At 39.7% G+C, this 25,406-nt stretch overlaps 1 protein-coding gene across 3 annotated transcripts in view; it reads left to right on the plus strand.

The window, feature by feature from the left end:
• Nucleotides 1–17,427, plus strand: part of LOC131240189 (vacuolar sorting protein 39) — a 43,722-nt gene extending 26,295 nt beyond the window's left edge. The window contains exons 8-13 of one of the 3 annotated variants that reach the window (XM_058238299.1): nt 2,250–2,471; nt 3,448–3,690; nt 4,236–4,676; nt 5,632–5,730; nt 6,246–6,463; nt 16,839–17,427. In XM_058238299.1, coding sequence (XP_058094282.1) covers nt 2,250–2,471; nt 3,448–3,690; nt 4,236–4,676; nt 5,632–5,730; nt 6,246–6,446 — 1,206 coding nt within the window. In that variant the 3' untranslated portion in view covers nt 6,447–6,463; nt 16,839–17,427. Of the gene's footprint in view, nt 1–2,249; nt 2,472–3,447; nt 3,691–4,235; nt 4,677–5,631; nt 5,731–6,245; nt 6,464–15,488; nt 16,165–16,838 lie in introns of those variants that run through there. The other 2 variants (XM_058238298.1, XM_058238300.1) reach the window with 2 other exon arrangements.
• The last annotated feature ends 7,979 nt before the right edge of the window (nt 17,428–25,406 follow it).

Below are 25,406 nucleotides of genomic sequence, written 5' to 3' on the forward strand. Positions count from 1 at the left end.
ATTTTTAAATTTTTGAAAAATTGTAAAAATAGTCAAAATTTTATTTTTAAATAAATGCATCATATATTATAGGACATATCTAATGTTAATATTTAGTACATTGAATGTGCTAATAAGTGATATGAATTATTGAAGTATTGGTGATTTCTTTATTTATTATTTTATATGAACTGATTCTTAATACAATTGCATGACAACGCATAGTTTAGAACCCTATACAAAGAAAACTTATTGTGTGTACTTGATTTTTGTAATCTTTTGAGTTCCAAGTGTGTAATGATGTCTTTTTCGACATCTCTTGAAATTCCATTGAAAATTTTGACCAATTTCTCAATGTTTCCCAAAAATTGCGATACACTACGCGATACATCCGATATTTCCCATGTGATACCCGGTATGTTTTTGTATCCCAACTCGATACCGATACTGAAAACATTGGCAGTGAGTATAAATTAACTTTTTAAAAAACATATCATATGATCATCTTATCTTAATATGTTCTTAGATGTTCTTATTTTAATTGCTTTTCTTGTAAAGCGTAGGATAAGGCTTTTTATTTTAAAGAGTGGAAAGATATTTTATGGAAAAACAAATAACAAAAAGATTACAACAGGAGGGCATTTCAAGTAGCAAATGTTGAAAGGAAGAGACTTCCTTTGCAAGATTATTGGGAAGAGTTGACTTCCCATTAAATATAAGCAAAGGACACCAAGAAAGTGTTCCTTAACTCCCTAGTTTCCCCCACCCATTTTCCAAATCTTCATGAGTAGATACGATCCGAAGTCACACCCAATTGATGCCATTTGAAGAATCACTCTAGGATTGTGGAGCCTTCAATTGGATGAGTTGTTTTAGATCCATCCACAATACCTTGATATCTGCCTTGTTTGAATCTGCAATTCCAATAAGACCGGCAAAATTGCGACAAACCTCACCCTAATCACTCCTCGTGATTCCTCCAAGTTGGACCTGGTTTGCCCCTTGAGTAGACATCAAAATAAATTTTCCCCATGCAGTTAGTAGATTGTCCACCTTTGAGGCAGTGTCCATCTGATTTTGAAGAGACTCAGGATGGATGTCTACAATTTTTAGGAGAAAGGATAATTAATGAGGAGATGACTCTTTAACACACATAGCAATGATTAGCAATATATCTTTGTCTACTACAGAGGTGATCCAGTCTGAGAACTTTATCTTTCCATGCCACCCAACAAATGGGGCAACTCTTGCAGGGCAATTAAAGTTCTGTAAGGAGCTCTTCTAGGATTGTAAGCAACTTCCCTACCCATGATTCTACTGCAGAATGATGACACTGAGCTTGGGACAAGGCATTATAGATATGCTTTTGCCTTTTTAATCTTTTTTAATCCTTTCTTTTTTATCCTTCTCAAATTCCTTCATTTTCTCGTTAATGTATGAAACACTGCCTGGTAGCAATTACACCAGCCTGTCCCCAGCCTGGGTAAAGGATGGCTTACGGCAGTTGGGCAGCCGGTCGTCAAGCTTTTTCCAAGCTACAAGGAAAATTCCTGTTTCAATTGATGGAACTGGATTCATATAGCCGACCCAAATAGCTGGGATGAGGATATGATGATGATGGTTTTCCCTTTTCTTTTCTTAACGACGACAAATTTATTAAATTGATGATGGTGATTTTTCTCATTTGTGTACTTTTCTCGAGCTCTAAAAAATTCTTAAACTTTATGCCTTTTTTAGGGCACATGTGCTTCACCGACAAACCGAAACTCACAAGCTGGCACAGTTGGCACCATGCACAGGTTTGTCTAGCAGCATGCGACATGCTGTCAATGCCAAGCTGACATTAAGTGGCATATGTGACCGTTAGGCTGACCTAGGGCCTCTTTTGATGCCCGAACCCAAATGTTTGTTGAGTGGAACACTCCAGTCACAGAATTGGCGTCAAATTTCCTGGTCATTCTAAGTCAGTTGATTTGGTGTTTTATTTGCTTTGGGATTTATTATATAAAGTGAGAGAGAAGTCACTAACAACCAGGGGATGCTAAACTAAAATCTATCATATTTCTCATTTCATGTCAATGCGTTTGTCTTCTTATTCCATTACTTGCCATGAGCTCTTGTTTTCCATTGCCCACCGAATCAGATGTCTGGGAATTGTGATTGTGGTGTTTCTTCTAGAATAAATTAAAATATTGAGGGTCAATGAGCTCGGTTTGCAGCCTATATATAGTTCTCAAATTCTGACACAATCTCAATGGATTTTCTTGCAGCCTCTTTGCAGTACAGATCCGATGCTTGTTTTGGAATTCTCAACACATGCTCTTGAAAGCTGTCCAACTCAAACTATTGAGCTCTTTTTGTCTGGAAATCTCCCGGCTGACTTGGTCAATTCTTACTTAAAACAGCATGCACCAAACATGCAGGCTACATATTTAGAGCTTATGCTTGCGATGAATGAAAATGGCGTCTCCACAAAGATGCAGAATGAACTGGTGTGGTACTTCCTCCTCTCCTTAATCCATTTGAGACTTTTTCTGTAAGAGGTAGTATGCAATGGTTGATTGAGAGAAACATCAATCTTTTGTTCAGCAGCAATGGTACAGATTGACCTGTCTTTCATTGACCCAAGCTGTTGACCTAGCAGGCCCCCATCATGGGATGATTCATGCTCCAATGTCTCCCCCTGTTGGATGATGCTAACTGTCCAATGACAATGGATAGTTACAACTTATGGTCCATATTTGGTGGGGGCCAAATGAAATGTTTAGGATAATCTTTTGATAAATATTTTGGGGTGTCTCCCATCTGCCATGGAAACCACCATATGAATTGTTTGGATCGGCAAAAGGTGAGCTCTGCATGTACAGTTCTTTTGTCATGAAAAATAAAAGTAAAAATTCTATTGAGCATTTCGCATATTTCATTGTTTTTTAATCAAGGGAACTTTACTTACTAATAAAAAGATTTTACAGAAATTATGTGACAAGATTATGGATCCATACAGAGCGCCTTCAGCTTGGTTAAAGTTACACCATAGTTTGCCTAACTGTCAGCCTTAGTTCCCTTTGATAGAAATATGCGAAATCTGTCTAACAGTATAGCAATAAGCTGTTCAATGTCTTGGTACTTGAGGATGAACCAGATGGAGGAGAGTTATCTTTTCTTCACTCCCAGACCACATTGAGCAAACTGCCATTGATCTGTTGGATTTGTCCTGTAGCGCATGAATACGTTGACTTGAATCTCATTTGAGTTGCCCAAGTCGCTGCCCTCTGAAGATGCTACTTCCCCTACCCAAAAGAAAATAAAATTTGCGCGCCCTGCTTACTGAGAGCTTATTTTGTTTGTGGAAATATTCACATCTATAAACCCCTTCTCAGTTTTTTCCTGTTTTTATTTGTTAACTATTAGATCATGTTACGAGTGGTTGCGAAGACCCATTCATTTATTGAAACTGATGTGTGGCAGGTGCAAATTTATCTTTTGGAAGTACTTGACTGGTATTCAGATCTTACATCTCAGCAGAAATGGGATGAGGAAGCTTATTCCCCAACTCGAAAAAAGTTATTGTCTGCTTTGGAGAGCATCTCAGGATATAATGCAGAGATTCTGTTAAAGCGTCTTCCATCAGATGCTCTGTATGAGGAACGTGCAATTTTGCTGGGGAAAATGAATCAACACCATCTTGCATTGTCTCTTTATGTTCATAAGGTATTTGTATATCAATATACTGTTGTACCATGTTGTATTTAAGGCTATAGAGACCTGCTATGGTACTTGCCTGTGTGAGATGGAGAGCTCAATCACACAAATGCCAACATGGCACGTGTGAGAGATAGGGACCATTTGTCAGGTGGAGACCACTGTGAACATGCCTGGCCTTAAAATAACAGTTATGCATATCACATGGGTCTCACTTGTATGAGAAAAATGGATGGTTAGTGAAAATTGACCAAGAGTCCACAGGCACACTTGTGGCGGAACTGATTAGTCGAATGGCCAGACTTTTGGGTCAATGAATGTTCATGGTAGGTCACACCTGATGTATTGTCTGGATCACTTACATGTGTGCTAGTTTGGCTTGTCCAAAGCTGTATGTACCAATGTTCCATTTAGTTTCAACTTCAAGAAAGTTGCTTGGAGGCCATGTTACTTCAACTTGGCTCTCAAGCTTCTAAAAATAAAATAATTCTCAATGCATTATTATTTCAACTGATTCCTGATGGTCAAATCTCCTACTCTATTGAATCGTGTAGCTTCATCTGCCCGAACTGGCGCTGGCGTACTGTGACCGTCTTTATGAGAGTGGGCAGCACCAACCTTCTTTGAAGTCACATACTAACATCTATCTGACTCTTCTGCAAATTTATCTTAATCCTCGGAGGACAACAAAAGAATTTGAACAAGGGATAGGTAACCTGGTATCTCCCCAGAGTGCTGGCTATCAGAAGGTTAGTTCTGTCAAAATCAAGGGTAGCCGTGTGGCTAAGAAAATTGCTGAGATAGAAGGGGCAGAGGATACACGCTTTTGCCCCAGCAGCACTGATAGTGGGCGGAGTGATGTTGATGGAGACGAATCGAGTGAGGAAGGAGGTTCTATTATGCTTGATGAAGCCCTTGATCTGTTGAACCGAAAGTGGGACCGAATCAATGGAGCTCAGGCCCTTAAGCTCTTACCAAGAGAGACCAAGTTGCAGGTATGAATTGAATGGGCAAGCTGGAAAGCTGTCATATTTGCTCCTAGGTTTCTGGAAACTGCTGAACATTTAACTTAGAAAAGGAGAGTACCAAACATGGCATCTTCAGGTCGCCTATGCCAAGCCATCTTTGAATGTGGTAAAAGAAATAAATATAATATATAAAATAGAAAATAATCTAAAATATAAGGTCAAATAGAAAAGGCGTCGAAAAAGTTGTGAAAGTACATAAAAGCCATTACCATGTCCACCCATGTCTACCTGTGCATCTGTATTAATATGTGTGGACATGCCTTGAGAACCTAGAAGTTGCCATTGCATGGCTTCTGAAATATATCTCTGTTCTATTTGAAGGAGTGTGAGGAAAGAGTGGCCATTTGCTTACAGGTTTTGCTTCTTACTGGAAAACAATAAATCCCAAAGAGTTTGAATCTAGTTTTTGGAAATTTTCATTATTGGTTTTGCAGTGATCTCCTGGCTAGGCAGCAGGAAAACCTGACGTGGCAAGACCAGCTAAATCTTTATTACTTGAAAACCAAGATCATGGAAGGTCCCACTTTGAAATGTAGCCTTGAGAGTTTTGTCATTGACACCATCTTGATACATGCCAATCTTTTAAAAAACTGTAGTGGCTTGGTGTCCTTTTTGTATAGGTAGGAATTTTGTCTGCTTAAGTCTTGGTAATTGCAATTAATAAGATTCTGAGTTTCTTAAATTTTGCTAAAATAGCTATAGTTTGGTGCCATTTTGTTGAAGAAACATGCTTGATCATGTTACTGCATGCAGCTGATTGAAAGAGTTCCTTGTCCTGCCTCAGTCCTTTAATCAATGCCAATTCATCAATCTAATCAAGCCTTTTCGTTTTCTTTTAATTCTGGGAAATATTTCTTGCTGTAGTTTGTTTTATAATTTATAAATTTTGCACACGATCTTAAGGTTTTTTCCTTATGAACAGAATTTGCTGTCATTTCTTGAGCCCCTCCTGAAGAAATCTAGTGAAGGACGCCGTAACTTTTCAGTGATCAGGAGCTTGAGGCACAGCGAGAGCTTACAGGTATGTTGGTGTTGAGCTTAAAATTTTGAAATGCAAACCCAACCACGATGAAGACCTGAATTAAGGTGATCGACTCATGAACTCAAATAGAGTTTAAGGATGTCTTTGGATGATACTGGAATTCCTCAGGTAGTATTGACTTTCCCTCGAAACAACATTCCACTCACTTAAACCCATTCTGCTTGATTTGGGATGTGGTTTTCACGCTTTCCTAACCACGTAACTTTTGTTTTATGATCCGAGGCATCAATTATTTCCGCCAGAAACATATTTTGAGCACACTTCCAAATGCAAACTAGTAAGCTTATGTTGTAACATGGTTTTTCTAGTTTTTCTTAATGCCCCAATGAGTTTTCTTGGTTTATCGGTAAAAGAATTTTTCCTTGACCTGAGCCTGGCCATGAGTCAACTCATGAGTTGCCAAAGTTGTAGAACCCATACAATATCGCCATCTACTGTATCCTGTTGAAACACTCAATGGCTGATTGGTCTAATAATCTTTTTTCATGCTTCAGGTGAAGGATGAGCTTTATAAGCTTCGAAGAACGGTTGTGAAGATCACTAGTGATAGCACTTGTTCTCTTTGCAACAAAAAAATTGGGAGTAGTGTATTTGCAGTCTACCCCAATGGGAAAACTCTCGTGCATTTTGTTTGCTTTCGAGATTCTCAAAGTATAAAGGCTGTGAGAGGAAATCCATCGAAGAAGCGAGGATAGTTGGTTCTTAGCTCAAGGTAAGAGAGAAATTTTTTTTTTTAATAAGTGACAACATTTTTATTAAAGAAGAGCCATAGGCTCAAACTACAAGCAACTATTACATCCCATACAGAAAAGACCTGACTTTGGTCCCCTCATACAAGAGACCCACCCTATTACTGACATCTTAGCCTTCTTCTAGATTTCCGCCTCCGTCCCACATTCATTATGAAAACATCAATGATGCAGGACAATTAACCACTTGCTTTAAAAGCTCGAACTATTAGAGCATGGGGAATTAATATATTTATCTCATAGCACAGGCCCCACATCTCATGGGTTAGGACCTCGGCCAAACCCCCCTCGTGGGCCCCAAATCACATGGGTACTGCCTCACACGAGCCGCCCACCTCGAGTGTGTCCCCGCATCTCACAGGCTACCCCACTCGAGCTCGGTGTGAAATGCGCATTAATCACCCCCGGCGAGGAGTCTCAAACACGAGACCTCCCCCGTGGGCCCCGCCCACACCGAGTGTGCCCTTGCATCCCACAGGCGACCCCACTCGAGCCCGGTGTGAAAATGCCCCTGCATTAATCAATAGTTCCTCTCCCCCCATATAACCCATATAATGGCCAATAAAACTAACCTTCTCACCACTTTCTCTTTTTCCCCTAAACTCTCCCCCAATCCAAATTAGAAAGACTCTCAATGGACTGCAATTTTACCCAATGTTTTAGTTGTTGGTATCGTTGCAAGTTTCGCTAGCCGGAGACAGAGATATAATATTGTTATCGCCTATAATCGAAAAAAGGGAGAAACATGGGGAAACTGGCGGAATTTTTCAGTGAAACTTCAGGACATGCCTAAATACACATTTGCATATTCAAGAATAAAAAATTATATATATATATATATATATATATATATATATATATATATATATATAAACATTAAATAATAAGTTTTCATTTAATTGGGCCCAAAAAGCATGCATCGTCATACGAAATCACTCCAATGGTAATCAAAATGAGTTTATATTATACAAATGCAGCTAGCATACAATAATTAAGACATAAAAGTAAATGAATCCAAAAGTACACCTTTTCAGCCATATTTCATCCTCACACGGGGTGATGAGGTGGCTCACAGTCATCATCTGGATCTCATTACAGTTGGTTGTGGTATTGTTGCCCAACATGTTGGCAATACTGTTCTCAGGTCATCCTCTGCTTGTACCAATTAAGGAACTCTCTTATGTATCTTTGATAGTCGTCCTCCCTGAACTGTACGAGTATACCTAGACGTGGATACTACGTGACATACATCGACAGCATTATCTGAGTAGGGTCATGAGGGAACAAATCGAGTCCAACCCCAACTCCCTGATAGTATTACTGTCAGTCATACGGGTGCCCCGTATATCCTCTCGTCAAAGGGTCATGACTCGTAGAGCTATCTCTCATGTGCATAAGGTGGAACGGAGGTGGATCTCTCCTGCTTTGAATTGATGTCCATGATGACAAGTTGCGTGCGAGAGCGTCAGCCATAACGCGTCCGACTTTCTTCTTCAAATGACTCTCGAAAATATGTGCGGGCTCTGATGCTCTCACCCTGGATGGTGGACAAGATCCATGGTTCTTGTCCAAAAAATCAAGCAAATGCAAGTTTCAAGTGGACCACACCACAGAAAACACCGTTTATTGACTATTACAAACCTTTTGTGGGCTACAAAAGTTTTGGATCAAGTTGATAATTGTTTTTTTCCTTCCATCCAGGTCTGCATGACCTTATCAACACATTAGATGGTCAATAAAAATTACGGTGGACTCCAGGAAGTTTTTAATGGTGGGCTTTCAACGGCCACTGTTTATTGTGGTCTGGTCCACCTGAAACTTGCATCTACTTCATTGTTGGGATCTTGCCCTAAAATGAGCTGGAAAAATGGATGGATATACAATACACACATTGAGGTGGGCCCCACAGTCAGGGATGCACCCACATTGTTGGTTCTTAGTCACAGCGAAGTTGCGCTCTGCCAACTTAAGAGGGGAGCACGAATTAGGTGAGACCCTGGATCCACCGAGGTGCATGGGGCCCATCTTGATGTATGTGACTACATCCACGCTGTCCATCTCCATTGAAAATTCATTTTAGGCATGATTCAAAAAATGAAGCAAATCCAAATCTCAGATAGACCATGGTATAGGAAACAATAGTAATTGACCATTAAAAACTTCTCGTGGGCCGCAAAATCTTTGGATCAAGATGATATTTGTGTAGTCTCTTCATATAGGTCTTTGTGACCTTACTAACAAGTTGGATGGAAAATAAACATTTTGGTGGACTCCATGAAAATTTTAATTGTGGGGATTCAATCATGACTGTTTGTTGTGTAGTCCACCTAAGATTTGGGCATGCTTCATTTTTGGTATCATGACCTAAAATGAGCTTTGAAAAATGTTCGACGGTGTGGATTTAAGGCACATACATCACCGTGAGCCCCCCAGTCAGGGGTCCTACCCACCTCCGTGGATTCAGGGTCTCACCTAATCCGCTCCCCTTAAAAGGAGCCTACTTTATCGGCACGAGTTGGGTACTACCCCCAATAGACCTAGCTAGAGACGGACGGTCCTGTCAGGGGCTTTGTGGGGCCCACCATAATGTATGTGTTTTATCCACACTGTCCATCCATTTTGAATTGTCATTTTAGGGCATGAGCCCAAAAAAGAGGTAGATCTAAGGCTCAGGTGGACCACACCATAGGAAGCAGTGAGGATTGAACTCTTATTATTGAGAACATCCTAGGGCCCACCGTGATGTTTATTTGCCATCCAAACTGTTCATAAGGTCTCGTAGACCTGGATGAATGGAAAACATAAATATTAGCTTGATCCAAAACTTCTGCGGCACCCAAGACATTTTTAACGATAGGCGTTCAATCCCCACTAGTAACTATGGTGTGGTCCACTTGAGCCTTAGATCTGCCTAATGTTTGGGCTCATGCCCTAAAACGTTCTATTAAAATGGATGGACGGCGTGGGGCAAGACACAATTCGATTCCTTTTCTTTTGTCTCTTGCATAAATCTTTGTAACTGTGTTACTCCCTCATCTATACACAACCCACCCTTTTTGATAAATACACTTTTTCTTTTTCTTTTTTTCTACTTGGTGCTATATTATGGATTTTGATCAAAGTAGCTTTGTGGTATTGATAAACGCTTCAAAAATCAAAAAATGCCCTAGGTAGCCCTCTGATACCTTTTAAAAATTTTGAGATGAAATTGCTCACGCTTGGAGGCTAGTGCTCATATGAATCATTTTTATTTTATTTTCTTTTATTGTTTTCATAGGACTATTCTTCTTCATTTTCAAGCATTTTTTCAGAACCACCCCCGATTGCATTTTTCGACGTATGATCATCATCATAAACTTCTTCGGCATATGGACAGTACCAACAACTTCTACGGCCCTAAAAACCAATGTTGTTTTTACTCCGACGACCATATTTCTTAGAGATGGAAGCCATTGATAGGTGGAAGACATTTTTGAATAGATTTTTTATTATTATTATTACCAGAGGAGGAGGCGTCGCCGACAAAGTACTAGAGCAGATGAGTTGATGTGGATGGACGCTGGGTCCATCAGACCCACTTTCTGACGCGCTACGAGTGCAGAAGCGACATGACCGCACCTTGACTATAGATCCATGCGTCGGATTTCTCACCCTACCACACGAGTGTTTTAGTTTTAGACGTTTTATTTTATCTTTTTTCTTATTTCAGGGGCTTTATTGTACTTTCTTTATTTTCTTGTCTTTTTGTTATTTTTCTTGTTTCATAGGCTTTGTTGCACTTTCTTTATTTTTTTTGTCTTTTCTTTATTTTTCTTGTTTTCAGGGGCTTTAGTGCACTTTTACTTTTTCTATAGCTTATATATATGTTGTGAGAAACCGTATTTTCATTATTATTGAATAAATAAAAATTTGTATCTTTTCTTCCTCTTTATTCAAGAGATTAGAGTTTTAGGATTGGCCCTTGGGTGTTGAGAATTCCATCCCGATTTTAGGTTTCCTTCTTTCTAGATTTTCGAGGTATAGGAAAATGTAAGAATCATTCTCCTTTTCTTTTGATGACAAAAGAACTTGTACTTTCTTCATCTCAAACGCTTCATTCTTCACCCTTTTCGTTCCTCTCTGGATATCCCCTTTCTAGTTTGAACGGAAAAGAGGGATGGTTAGTTAGTAGAATCAGATACAAACTTGATGGTGGACTGACTTATGCTAGATCTGGGATATCCTCATATCCCTAGGTCCTCCCTTTTTACTGTTTACGCGATTTTTGCTAAGGGACATGATCCTAACGGAATTACCTCATCTTTGTGTTGAAATTTACCTAATCCCTTTTATTGAAAATGGTTAGTTAATTCGTGTATTTATTTGAACATTCTTTAACCTGATTATACATGCATCTAGGATTAGGTCATCACATATCCCTACATCAATCCACAACGAGAGAAATACATGTATTTTCCTTTTTTTGTTTTTTCTTATTGAATTTATTAGTAGGCAGAGTCGCCCTTTTATTGGAAAAAAAATGTGATAGTTGGCTACAGTTCCCACCCATGGCAGGTGGGAACAATATTTTATCGACAATATTGCGAAAATATCAAAAAAACAGAAAAAAAAAATTGCTGACATTTCGGCAATATCTAGAAGGGAGATGGAAAAATGGGCTTTCGGTATTGACAGGCCAACGATATCGAAAATATCAGCTACAATTAGATATTGTCATCGATAATTTAAACACTGGTTTTACCTAAAGATGTTCGAAAGAAAAAAGAATTTTTCTCACACCTTTCGAACGAACAAGCAATGGACAAACAAATGATCTATGACTCCACATTCCCCATGCAAATAGCGTAGCAATTGGGAACCACCATCAATCTTTTTAGCAGTTGGGAACCACCATCGATCTTTTCTTGAGGTTATCAATTGTGAGGATCTTGTTCCTATGCACCAACCACGCAAGCATCGGGACTTTGGGGTGTAGCACTAAGGACCAAGTCAAATAACCTTTAGTCTCAACTGATGAGGAAGACATAGGGACTTGTAGAAGGATTGGACAAAAAATCTTCCCAATTTCTCCAGGACCACACCATGGAATCCTTTTCTCCTAGGGTCAACTTGAGACAATGAAGCCACCCGAATAGCCGAACCAGCTCATCCGTTTCCGGGCAATCTATTGCATTGCCAACGAATGAGAAGCATCTGTCAACATTCAAGTCCATATTCAAAGCAACTCCAGCTAACCTCATAAACACAAGCTGGAGCGGCCTTTCCCTGAGCCGCTAGGTCCTAAAATCCAATCCTTTTCCCATCACCCCATGAGAACTAGATTCCTTGAATTTGTTTGTCAAACTAGTAACTAACATCCACAATCTTGATGCCTTGTAAGAAGATGAGTGTTTCCTCCGCCAGCGCCCTACCCAACTACCATATTTGCTAGCAATTACCCCTCTCCACAACCTTCCTTCCTCGGAGTCAAACTCCGACAACCATTTATGCGGAAGTGTGAGATTCATCTGTCCGAAATTCCTGACACCAGCTTCGCCTTGTACAACTTGCACACCTCTTCCCAATTTAAGAGGTGAAATTTCTGCTTCACCTTCGCTCCTTGCCACATGAAAATCTGCCTTAGTCTTTTTAATCTTTTCAACACCAAAGCTAGACATTTGAAGATGGACATGAAATAGGTTGGGAGATTTGACATGACGAACTTTATCAATGTCAACCTTCCTCCTGACAAGAGGTGCCTACTCTTTCACGTGGAAAGCTTCCTTTTCACCATTTCAATTATCTTCTCACAAATGTTTAGTAGGCTTGCCAATACACAAGCGAAGCTCGAGATACATCAACGGGAGTGACCTGACCCCAATTCCAAAGACATCTGCTAAGGTGGCCATCTCATCACCATGTTAACTTTTAGGCCAAACACCACTTTGAAGCATCTAACCAATTTTCTCAAATTATCCACCCATTTCAAGTTCCACATCACAGAAGAGAATGGTGTCATCAACAACCTGAAGATGAGAGATCGGAAAATCCACACCTCCCACCATGAAATCCTCAACCAAGTGACTGGCCTCTATCCAACATCTTGCTTAGTGCTTCAGCCGCCATCACGAAAAGAAAAGGAGGCAGTAGATCCCCCTGCCTAAGGTCTCTGGAAGCTCAGAAGAAGCCTGTGGATGAACAGTTAACAAGCACTGAGAATCTCGCTAAATGCACACATTTTGCATTCACCTTCTCCGCCTTTGCCTGCATCCCAATTTCCTCTGCATATAATCAAGGAAGCCCCAATCTGCTTGATCATATGCTTTTTCCGATTTCCAGCTTGCTTGAGCCTCGAGTCAAAGTATTCATGGATGATAAGAGCACTATCTAGGATTTGCCTCCCTGCCATAAATGCTCCTTGAGCTTCAGAAATAACCTAGGCTAAGACTGCAAGAAATCTTGTAGCTAATATTTTTGTGAAAATCTTATATGGACCCGATCAAGTTAATAGAATGAAGTGACGCAGACATTCTGCCCTTTCCACATTCGGGTTAATAGGTATGAATGAAGCCCCCGATTCCAGAGATAGCCGATCCCTCTCCCAAAATTGGGTGAGAAAACTAAGCAAATCCCCCTTGAGGTCCCAAAGAACCTGGTAGAACACCATGGGAAAGCCATCTGAGCCTGGAGCTTTATCCCCCTCCCAAGGAATCCACAGCCTCTTTAACCTCCTCCACTGAGAAAGGGACCTCCAGACTACCTCTTTCACTGCCGACATCTGATTGAAAGACGACTTATCCAATCAAGGTCTCTTCCATCCGTCAACAAGTTCTCATTATACCGCATAATGACATTGCAAACTTGATATTTATCTTCTACTCTCATAGTTTCCACGACCACACTATGGATCCTTTTATTTCTTGCTCAAGCACTAGTGATGCTGTGGAAGAAGAACGTAATTTTGTCCCCTTCTTTCAACCATGTCTCATTAGAGTGTTGTCCCCATTTTATATCCTCTTCTACCAACCGGTTCATGTAGTATTAGGATAGTTTGACCCTCAAAGCTCTTTCATTTACTGACAATTCGCCACTTTCCTCCTTCGCATTGATAGCTTGAATACTCTGCAATATGGCTTCAGCTTCCACCTCACTTTCCCCTAATACTTCCATCTTCCATTCATTGATCTTGCCCTTGAGCAGCTTCAAATTCTTATCTAATTTAAACCCTGTGTATTCTTAGACATGGAAAGAGTTCCACCAATTCTTTACTAGATTAAAAAAGCCTTCAACTTTAAGCTAAATTAATCAAATCTAAATGGCTTGGGCCCCCAGTTCTCCTTGTTCACCTCCATGAAGTATTAGACAGTGGTCAGAGACAGGCCTTGTTAGGCCCCTTTTCTGTTGAAGTGATAAAGTCCCTCAATATACATTGATACACCACACTCTGACAGCTTAAGCTTTTGGAGTAAATGGTTGTTTGACATGGTATCAGAGCGGAAGGTCCTATGTTCGAATCTCGAGAGCAGCAAATATGCCTTGCTAATATATTATTCTCCCACGAGGGGTCAGGAAAATCAGGTCCGGCCTAGGGACCGGGAAATTAAGCCCGGCCTATTTATGGTGTGAGTGTCCCTCCACCTTTGTCAATATGTTCCCGTGCGGAGTTCCCACCTTGCACGTGCGGGGGGGTGTTGAAGTGATAAAGTCCCTCAATATACATTGATACATTGATATACATTTTCCACTCAAGAGGGTAGTCGTCCACCCAATCTGAGGAAACGAACTATTGTGCTTCAACATAATGGCCCTTGCCTGCCCATTACACCAAGTAAACTTGACATCGTTCATAGGAATGTCTACTAGCTTGTTCCTTTACCCCCAATTCGAGAATTCCCGCATGTTATGAGTTATCCGACTGCCATTCAACTTTTCAAATGTGAACTAAACCATGTTGAAAACCATCCATCTACTCCGAATTGAATCGAGTTCCTCCCACATTACTTGCCGAAGAACTGCATGATTCGGCCCATAGACAGAAGTGAACGCCTGCCTATATCTGGAAGCTACCCTCGATAAGAGCACTGATATTGAATATTTCCCACCCCACCATTATTCCTTCCTCCACATCCTAGAGCACCATGCCACCAGCAGTACCGACTGCATCAATCGCCGTCCACTCTTTCTCCTTACCACCCCAAACAGAGTCAACAACTTCTTATCCATTGCCTGGAGCTTTGTCTACTGAAATGCCACCAGCTGAACTTTGGCACGCCCACACAAGTCTTTAATCTGAACCAGCTTCTCCCGACACCCCAATCCCCTCACATTCCAACTACGGATCTTCATTATGCAATGATCGATCCCCTATGCCCTTCTTACCACTTCTGGAAAAGGTGCCTGACTCATTGTTGATACAAGACTTAAGTCTCGCCGACTCCCTCCTAGGGTTTCCAGCCGAAGATGATTCAAGGAGACCTCAGCTGAAGATTTCCTTCTGTATCGAGTAGAAGAGATCCCAGCCAAAGATACCGTAGGTGGAGTAGAGGACTCGAGTTTATATCTTTTAACATAACAAAATTTATTTCAAATGATTTTGATCTAATTATTAAATGCAAACTCGAGCCAAGTAAAATCTCTGAGTCAGCCTGACATGGTGACTGGACAGTCTGGTTTCAGGTTTTTGCACCATAGTCGAATGCATGTGCCACATGGGGAAACTCTACTCTCACAAGTAGCCATGGGAGGTTGTTTTCTATGATAACAGCAGTATCTATATTAAACTATAGAACATAACTTGTGATGGCATTTAAGCATATAAATAAAAACTAGGCAAGTGAACTGATTCAGCCAGACTTAAATCTGTAGTTGACAGAAGTTTTATTTGAATTGGAGTAAGCTCCACATATCATACTAGTCCAACTTATTAGTTATTGGAATCTCATACTGCTCATGCGTTTGGATGCACTATCACATTGCAATTTTTTTATTTTTTTATTTTAATGACGACAGGGTGTCCCCGCCCCTTTTTTTAAGGCGAGACTAATCCCTGCGGATGCACGCAATCACCCGCAAACCACGTGCATCGGGTAAAGCACGGGGAGGGGAATCGAACTCGCATCTGTGGGGAGCAAACCCACGGCGCTAGCCATTCGCCCAAACCCCAGGCGGGTATCACATTGCAATTATCGGTTTGATAAAGTGGAAATAACCAAATTGTAGTTTGGTCCGGGCTTCAAATGGCATACGCCTCACTTTCAAGCTCAAGGGCTGCTTCCTCATTACAGATATGAGGAATCATCATTAAGTTTTGTGATTTCCTTTTGATTAAGTCAAATATTTGTGATTCAATTAATCCACTCGTCTAAATGCAGCCTAAGCTCTCATTGGTTTTCTTGTCAGCACTATGGACAGATTTTTTTTTTATTATTATTTTATACATTTGGTTATTACTTGTATTTCTGTCCTATTTAGGTAACTGATTTCTGACATGGCTATTATACTATTTGGAGGAAAAACATCTAGAATGTTGCAAGGAGGCATTTATGTTTCTAAGCCATACCAAGATGTCGACGCGGGGCCATGGCACTCCTTTGTTTTTTAGCCATTTCAGATTTATCAACAGAGTCATACATGCCTACATGTATGGGCACAATTCTTGGTCTTTTCAAGTAAGTTTTGCAACAAAGTGAGTTTTGCAAAAAAAAATTCCCCGGTGAGTACTTTTATTTCCCTTTTCTCCACCCTGAATGATGCACCCATTTCGGGGTTATGTAGAACTCAATAACCTAAGGCCTATTCAAAACTGAGAAAGTCAAACACATAAATGACTGGGGTCTGAAGGTATACAGTGAGATGGTTTGCTTTCTTAAAAGTTGCAGTGGTGGGCATGCTTATTGGATTTCTTTTGGACATGGGCTGCACTGCAAGTAGGACAAGCCCTATTAAACATTTTTTTTTAACTCTTTTCATATTAGTTTTAAATATCTTTCTTTATGCATTAGGTATAACATACACTAAGATATATGCATATTGAGGTTTGGGTATTATACACAAACATGCATGCAGGAGGATGCATGCCTCATGTGCAACATCCAAGCTGCACATCCGGCAGGCTCCACTGTGCAGATGCCCTAGCCTAAAAATCAGCATGGCTCCGTAATTAAGTGGTCTCTATGCATTGAATATGGAATTCTGTTCTAACCCTTTTTCTTCCACTGTAATTAGTTTTCTGTATACGTGGCCAACCTATCCTATTTTGGGGCCTGGCCATCTACATGGTGGGGCTCACCTAATGAGCATGTTGGACATGTTGGCACATGCTAGTAAACAGAATATTGTAATTTGTTTTGACTATTGTAGGATCTAAATCACTGTACAGGTGGTGTCCAATTAAGTTTCCCGAGGCTGCATGTCTGGAGTCCGATGCTGGCGAGGAGTTCTAGATACCATGATCTACTGTGAAGTTTGATTCTGATCTTGAAGAATGTTTCCAAGTGAGATCATAGTCTAATCAGGTGATGTCAAGTAAATTTCGAAGCTCTGGTTGCGAAAATGAAATTCAGGCTTGATTCTTCATCTTTCAAGTAAACCCCAGCTGGTGGTTCTTTTGAAATAAGACTGGCAACATGAATTTGGTTTTCATGCCAATCCTGAGCCAAGCAAGTGGAGTGTTCTTGTTAGTTATTCCAAAGGCTTTCCGTGTTGTATTTTCCGTCATGCCAAACTGGTGTTTGAAAGGGAACTACTTGTGATATAGTGCTCTCTATACCCCACCAGGTCAATGGTGCCTGACCTGTTTCGATGGTGCCAGAGTTCTGCATTGTAGAAATATCCAAATGCTGTTGGTTGAGATATGATTTCTATCTTGTTTGGCACAATAACTATTTTGTATTTGGAGATTTCTGTTAAAGGTAGTCGAAGTTTTAATGCTGATTTGATATTGGGACCAGGTACTGCCTTTCCCCCTGATTTTATCTTTCCTGAAATCATGGTTGTATATAGGGTTCTTATTTGTTTATTGATTTTAGTTACATAGGAATGTTTGAAGGAGATTTGAAGATTACATTACCAGAAAACCTAAATCAAGCAACCATAAGAAATAGAAACCAGTTAAGTTAGAATCCGTACTTGATAGGTGTAATTTCATATACCCGTATTTTTTCCCCCCCACGTAGGGTAGAAAGTTACCCCAAATTGACTTTTGGTCACATAAATGTGAAAGCAAGCAAAACCACTGATAACTTTCGACGGTTAGGCATGCAAATAACTTATTTGCCCTCATTCTCTGTAAAGAGCACCAAAAGACATTTGCCCCTCCCTATGAAAGAGCTTTATGTAGCTGGCATGTGAACATCAAGTTGGAAAACGTACATTTGTTCAATGATCAAAGTAGGCCATAGCATAAGTCGAGTGATCTAGGTGGGCCACACGTTTGTTCTAGCAATCCAAACTGTCAGGTAGTTAGCACGTGGTGATGATATAAAAAAAAAAAAACATGGACACATTGTTTTGTACGTGGCACCATCCAATCAATCTATTGTTGGCACATTGGGGCCTGATCACTAATCTAATCCCTCTATAATTGGCATGTGGGGTCCTGTCCACTGATCCAGCGTCCATATAATTTCACACCACACGGAGACCATGTTCAACAATCCAAACTGTCTATCTGTTTACATGTGGAGCAATGGATTGATGCGAGAACAGAGTAATACAGCAAAAGAGTTGATTAATGCAGATATACTCTAAAATTGCATGGGTTGCATCTATGCAACTCCAAGTAGGCCATCTAAATCACACGGACCACAGAAGATAGGTTACATATATATATTAGAGAGAGAGAGAGAGAGAGAGAGAGAGAGAGAGCTGGTTTTTTTGTCAACCCATGCCTGCCAGAAGACTAATTAGACCATTATTTCAGATAAAATTTTGGTGTATGATCAATCTAAATTGAGGCTCACAATTTGAGTAGTTAAATTTAAAATTTAAAATATGATTATGTTGAATTTATTATTGCATATGTTTGCACCATTACACTAGTCCAGATTATGTTACATTGAGAAGTAACGAACCTCCCCGAAATTCTAACGGCTGTTGATATGATAGATATGTGCCTATCATATCATTACAGTGCCACCATCCCAACCTTGTCATGGAGAGTGCTAATGAAGAGAGTCTACCATGTGTTATGTTACCTTACACAGATCACTTTTTTTTTTCTGAAAGCTAAGAGTTTATTTGGGCATAGTCACAAGGGAATCATTTCTATGGAAATAGCCCAAAAGAGGGATGAGTATGTTAAACAACCTTGTGTATAGTATTGTTAGTGGAAACAATTTCTTATTCCATTTTGTATGTAGCTAAGGGTACACGTATCCAAACATGACACAAATGATTGAAAAGACTAAGCTTTTGCATGCTTTAAGTTCGAAATAGATTACATCGGAGAAGCATCTTATGTTTCTAAAAATAAAAATGGCTAGAGATAGAAAATATTAGTTGTGTTTGAGGTAGAAAACATTGTTATTGTCATAAAAAAGGATTGAAATGGATAACTTCAATTTAGTATCTATACCAATTTATTAAAAAAAAAAAAACCTAGAGGTATCTAAAAATAATTCTTGAGAAGATGGATATATATATAGTGCTTAGACAATAGTTAGCTCATTTGCAATAGGTCTTGTAAAGTATATATCAAAGTAATTTTGGATTTATACCACGAAATTTCTCTTAGAGCCTGTTTGGATTCATCAAAGTATAGGAAATGAAATAGTGTTTTCCATAGGGGCTGTTTGATTTTCTAGTCTCGTGTAATTTGGGAATTTTACCACAAACATTCTTAAAAACTCACTTTCAATTATTTGGTAAGCCTTTCTTTGTGGGAAATTGGTCAAAATTCCCTTTAGATTCACGGAAAGTATAGGAAATAAAATAGTATTTCTCATGAAACTCACTTTCCATTGTTTAGTAAGCCTCTTTTTTTGTGGGAAATACTACTTCCCACTTTCTATCTTTGTAAGAAAATAACTGAACTTCTTTTTCCGCCTCCACCCCTAAGAAATGCATTTTCCCACCATGGAAGGAAAATAGATTTCTCAAGGGTTAAAGTTCAAATGCACTAGTATTCATGTTCAATTACCTCACTTATGTCATATGTGCTAAATGAAACATTGTCCATCTTCAGTCATGCCCCACACGTGCCACTATGCGACATGTCCCACCATCCATTTTATCTTATGCCCCACATATGTAAAGAACCCCCAATGTGCTAATATGTTACATATGTCACCATTTCTCTTACACCCGACATGAGCTATTGTGCCACATGTACCATCATTTATCTTACTTGTGCCCTACATGTGCCACATGCACCAATGTGCCACATATGCCATTGTCCTTCTTTAGTTATCCAAATATGCCAATGGTGCCAATGTGTATAAGTGTCATCATCTAGCCTTAGTGTTCACATGTCAAATGTGTCAATGCATGGCTTGTGCCACATAAGCCACGGTATAACTTCAAACACCTCACATGTACCACGCATGCTACAATTTAACTTTAGGTGCCCACATATTTTGTGTATGCCACACGTGCCATTATTCATCTCTAAGCATTCCACATGCACCATATGTGCTAATCTAGCACATGCTAGTGACTACCTAAAATCTTTTTAAGAAAAGTTTTTGTTTTAGTGAACAACAAACTTGAAAATAGATTCTAAATTTTTATGAATCAAAAATAAAGAAAACAATATTTCATTTCCTATAGTTTCTTGAAAATAAGGTTTCCTAAGAAACACTATTTCCTTTCTCATGCTTTTTATGAATCTAAACAAGCCCTTAAATATTAATTTTACTAGAAAATGCATTTAAATGTTATATTTATCAATTCATGCTTCCTACTTTATAGTTGTGTGTAAAAAGACATTTTTACCCCATCCATTCTCATCCTACTTTATAGCATCTAAGCTAGACTCGTAAATAGCTTCCTTGCTAGGAATGGATAGGCCACATGGAGTGGGACCCACCATATTGTATTTCTGAAGTCCACTCCAACCATCAAGTGTGTGACTCATTTTTTAAGTATAGGGTTCAAAATTCGGCGACATTTGTGATTTCAAGTGGACTTACACAATTGGAAAGTGTATAGGACGACACCCACCCTCCAAACTATTTCCCTCGATGTGCCCCACCTAAACCACGAACTATCCTAATTTTTTTGTCCTAGACCTAAATAATTGGTGCATTTAATGTTTTGAGTGGATTTCATATAATTATCATGATGAGATCTGTAAAAAAAAATCAACGTTGGATGTTTATTTCCCAATCGTTTCCTTTGGTGTGGCTCATCTAAATCATAGATCAACCTGATTTCTTTGTGGACGTTAGTCCCGTGCAATGTGGCGCGTCTATGATTTCCTGTGTTTGTGGTTTTGGATAGACATGGTATGGACTCAGGATGCTACTGTTTGAATGGTTTGGAGTTGACATTAGCTGAAAAATGCCTAGAATATATGGGTGGCTAGATTAGTAGAATCGCATTGGGTTTAGAATCAGAGATTCACTAATTAAGATGACTCCTTGATTAGTTCTAAAACCAGGAATTCTAAGTAAAAACCTTGGTGACACTGACACTGAGGAAAGGGGTTAGCACTCTCGATCGCCCGTGCTTACGCACAATCTTTACTATACAGGATTTAAGCATTTTTGGAAATTTTAGAAGTTTCAGAAAGCCTTATGCTAATAGACTGGCTGGTTACAGACGGTGCCAAAAACTAACTAGCAAGCCACTACTCTCTGAAGTCACTACTAAGGAAATCTTGATGTTTCAACCTATGGTGGGTTCGGAGAAGATAATAACTACAAAGAAAGGGAAGAAAGGTAATCTAGGTGCATTGTGTGAATGATGCAAAATGTATATTAACAACTTAATATTTATTACCAGCCCGCTCAAATCACCCCTAAGGAGATTCGCAGTGTCTCAACTTAAGGTGAAATCAAGGAGTTAACAACTACCAGTACGAGAACTGATGCAATATGCAAATGATCAAAGAAGCAAAAGGGTCGAACAAGACTTGACTTCTAATACACCAGGATCTAAATGCTTTGAAAGGTGTAGAGCATACAATCGGGAATTAGCTAAATTGTAAGCATGGGGTGTCGGATGAAGAGTTATGCAGAGTATAAATAGAAAGGAAATAAGGTGGATGGCTGAATGGTCATTAATGCACATGGAGATATAATAAAATGAAATGAGAATTAGGGCACTCCTTCTAAGAGGAGATTGATCATAGATCTCAGATCCCAACTCTACTCCATCAATTTTGGACAGTAGAGACTACTTGAATATGCTTGTATAGAGTGGGTTGAATGGCCTGGATGGATGCTAGGGCGGAATGAGTTAGAAGGTTCAGATGAATGAGGTACGCTCTCTACACTAACTCTCGCTCTCTTTGCTAGCAATAGATTTTGGTAACATTGTACTTGTCTTGTAAGTTTACTTCATTTATCTTCTCTCTCCATCTCTCTATTATGTTGTCTTTTTTAAATGAGAAAGGTCGGCCTCTATTAATAGACGTTGGCCTGGAAATTTGGTAATTTATGGTGATATGGAAGGCAAACATTTCATGTGGCAAGATTTGAACAGTTGGACGACAAGTTGTATTATGGATTTTCTTTGATAAGTGCTAAAATAGGTAATTTTGGACATTGGGAAGGTAAAATAACCATTTTCCTTTGGGACGGCAATTGGATTGCCACTTGGCTGCTGATTTTACTTAACCGTCATATGAGAAAATTTTGTGATCTGCCCTAATTTGGGAAGATTGAAGTGACAATGGGATTGCCAGCCATACATAGTTTTTTCTTTTAGTCCCAACAACTTTGGGCACCCTGTTCACTGCATAGGCTTGTTGACAGGGGCGACTCACACAAAGATTAGTTCTCCAAATTTGCTCATGAAGCTCTATGGCCTAAAGGGGGCCATGGACCTTAATGCAAATTAGAACTGAGTATTTCACATCCAATCCGATGGATCCGACTCGATCAGTTTCGATCCAACCCGATTCGAACAGAACCAATGGTTAGGATTGATTAAGATCGGGTAACATAATCTAGATCCAAAATATTTTCGTATCAAATCCGGATACGCCTGTTCCGAACCGACCCGAAATCCAATCCTATTGGATCGGATTCGGACTGACCCGTTCCGAACCGTGTGTGTATATATATATATATATACACACTTTTACTTACCTGACTTTTTTTACCGTACAGAACAAGGAAAGCAAAGTACTCCCCCGTTTGGACCAGATTTCTCAGCAACACCATGGGGCGGGCGGATTGGCTACTCCCTGCCACCCGCCAATGGCTGGCGGTTAGTGCTTTATGAGCCCCACCATGATGTATGTGTTTCATCCACGCCATCTATCTATTTTTTTAGATCATTTTGTTGTACGAGACCAAAACTGAGATATATCCCAATCTCAAATGGACCACGTTACAGGAAACGGTGTCGAATGAACGTCGACCATTAAAAACTTTTTGAAGGCCATAAAGTTTTTAATCACGCTGAACTTTGTTTTTTCATTTCATCTATGTGTGTATGACCTAATCACCAGATTGGATGTCAAATAAACAGTACAGTGGGCCTTAGGAGGATTTTAATGGTGGATATCCAATCACCGTTCTTTTCCTGTGGTGTGGTCTATTTTACATTTATGTCCTTTTCATTTTTGGGATTAAGCCATAAAATGTTCTGTAAAAATGGATGAACGGAATGGATGAAACACATATATCATGGTGGGACCCACCGGGCTGGTGCCGGGGAAGTAGCTAATCCGTTTCCCACCGCGATGTATGTCAGTCTGTCTGACATCCACTCCATCAAGGTACGTCTCATGCGAAGACGAGCACTGACGCTCCTCGAGCTCCGAGTTGTACGAACGGTTCAAAGGATATCAAAGTTACATGGCCGCCCCACAGTGATGTATTTATTATATTTACACCGTTCATATATTTTTAGAGATAATTATATAACATTATTTAAAAAATGAATAATATTCAAAGATTACGTGGACCACACCACAAATAGCATTAGAGAATGATTTTCACCGTTAAAAAATTCATGTGGTCCACTTGATAGTTAGATCTGTCTTATTTTTTGTTTAAAGCCTTAAGACGACCTCGCCAAATGGATGGACGGTTTAGATATAACACATGCCCCATGATTATACCCACTGAACTTGCTAACGTCGATCACCAGGTCACAGCACAGCCTTGCGTGAAAAAGATGTCACTGCACGAAAGTGCAGTGTACGGCAATACTATAATCGTCGATGTAAGCGCGGAGACCGTTATTTTAGGGTCGTACAGGCCCACCTTAGTGTATATGTTTTATCTAAGCCGTTCATTCATTTTACCGTATCATTTTAACCCTTGAACACAAAAGTTCAGTCATTTTGCCATATCATTTTAACCCTTGAATACAAAAATACGGTATAGTCAAAGTTGAAGTGGATTACACTAAGTAAAATAGTTGAATTAAATTTATACTATTCGAATCATACCCAACCCGATCCAACTTGATTTCCCTGAAGTCGAATAGGGATCAGGTCATGCCAAGTATGCATCGGATCGATTCGAATCAGATGACACGGACCCAGTCCTAAATAAGATTGAGTTCGAATAAGACCATTGAGATTTCAAATCAGATCAAGTTGGACCCAATTCGACTCGGACCAATGCCCAGTAGTGCAAATTGAGCTTTGGACGAAAAGAGGGCCATGAGCCTTACCGTAGGCCTAATGTGGGATTACACATCTAATGATCGGAGTGGATTTCACCTTCACATCAAGGTGGACTCGAGCATACGATCCATAATTTTTTTTTAATACATGCAAGTGAAGATCTTGTCAAACAATTGGGAGAGGGACTCTGGCTAATTTTTGGCGTGGCCCACCATGTTGTGTATGTAAAATCCACTGAGAGCTTTGGATGTGCAATCCCACGTGAAATCGGATTGCCTACTGAGTTACACAGTATGCTCTCATCGTATTGAGTAAACTCATTTGGGCCCTATCTACAATGTCCATCCATTTTTCCATCTAATTTAAGGGGTTGAGCCCAAAATTAAAGTATATTCAAATATCAAGTGGATCATATCAAGGGAAACAGTGGGGATAATGATTTCCACCGTTGAAACCTTTCTAGGCCCCACAATGATGTTTATTTGTCATCCAACCTGTTAATAAGATTATGCAGACATGGATGAAGGCAAAACACAAATATATGCTTGATCCAAAACCTCTGTGGCCCCCAAGAATATTTCAACGGTAGACGTTCAATTCAAATGTTTCCTGTGCTGTGGTCCATTTGAACATTCTATATGCTTCATTTTTGGGCTGAGGCTCTAAAATTATTTAGTAAAATTGATGGAAGGAGTGGATCAGATACAAAAATCATGGTGGACCTCACAGAGTTTACTAAGTACACTAAGCGTAGTGAGTTACTCACTACGCGATCCGCTTCCATCCCCCGTTAAGCCCACAAAGGTAGAGAAAATCAGGTTGACTTGTGATTCAGATGAGCCGCACCAAAGAAAACGGTTAGGAGTGAGATGACCAACGTTGACTTTTACAGGTCCCACCATGATGAGTATGTGAAATCCACTTGAACTATTGGTGCCACAAAAACATTTAGACATGGAGCCCAAATGTCAGGACAATTTGTGATTTAGGTGGGCCATAATGAGGGAAATAGTTTAGAGGGTGGGCATTGTCATGTACATTGTTTTCAATCGTATGGTCCACCTTAATCAGGAATGGAGTTGATTTTTGAGACCAAAGTCTAAAATTGAATCATGCAACTGTTGATCGGATTGGATTTGAAAATCACAGTCAAGGCCCACATAGCTTCGGCTCTCTCCTTA

The sequence above is a fragment of the Magnolia sinica genome, chromosome 3 (assembly GCF_029962835.1).
Source record: "Magnolia sinica isolate HGM2019 chromosome 3, MsV1, whole genome shotgun sequence".
Classification (NCBI taxonomy): Eukaryota; Viridiplantae; Streptophyta; class Magnoliopsida; order Magnoliales; family Magnoliaceae; genus Magnolia; species Magnolia sinica.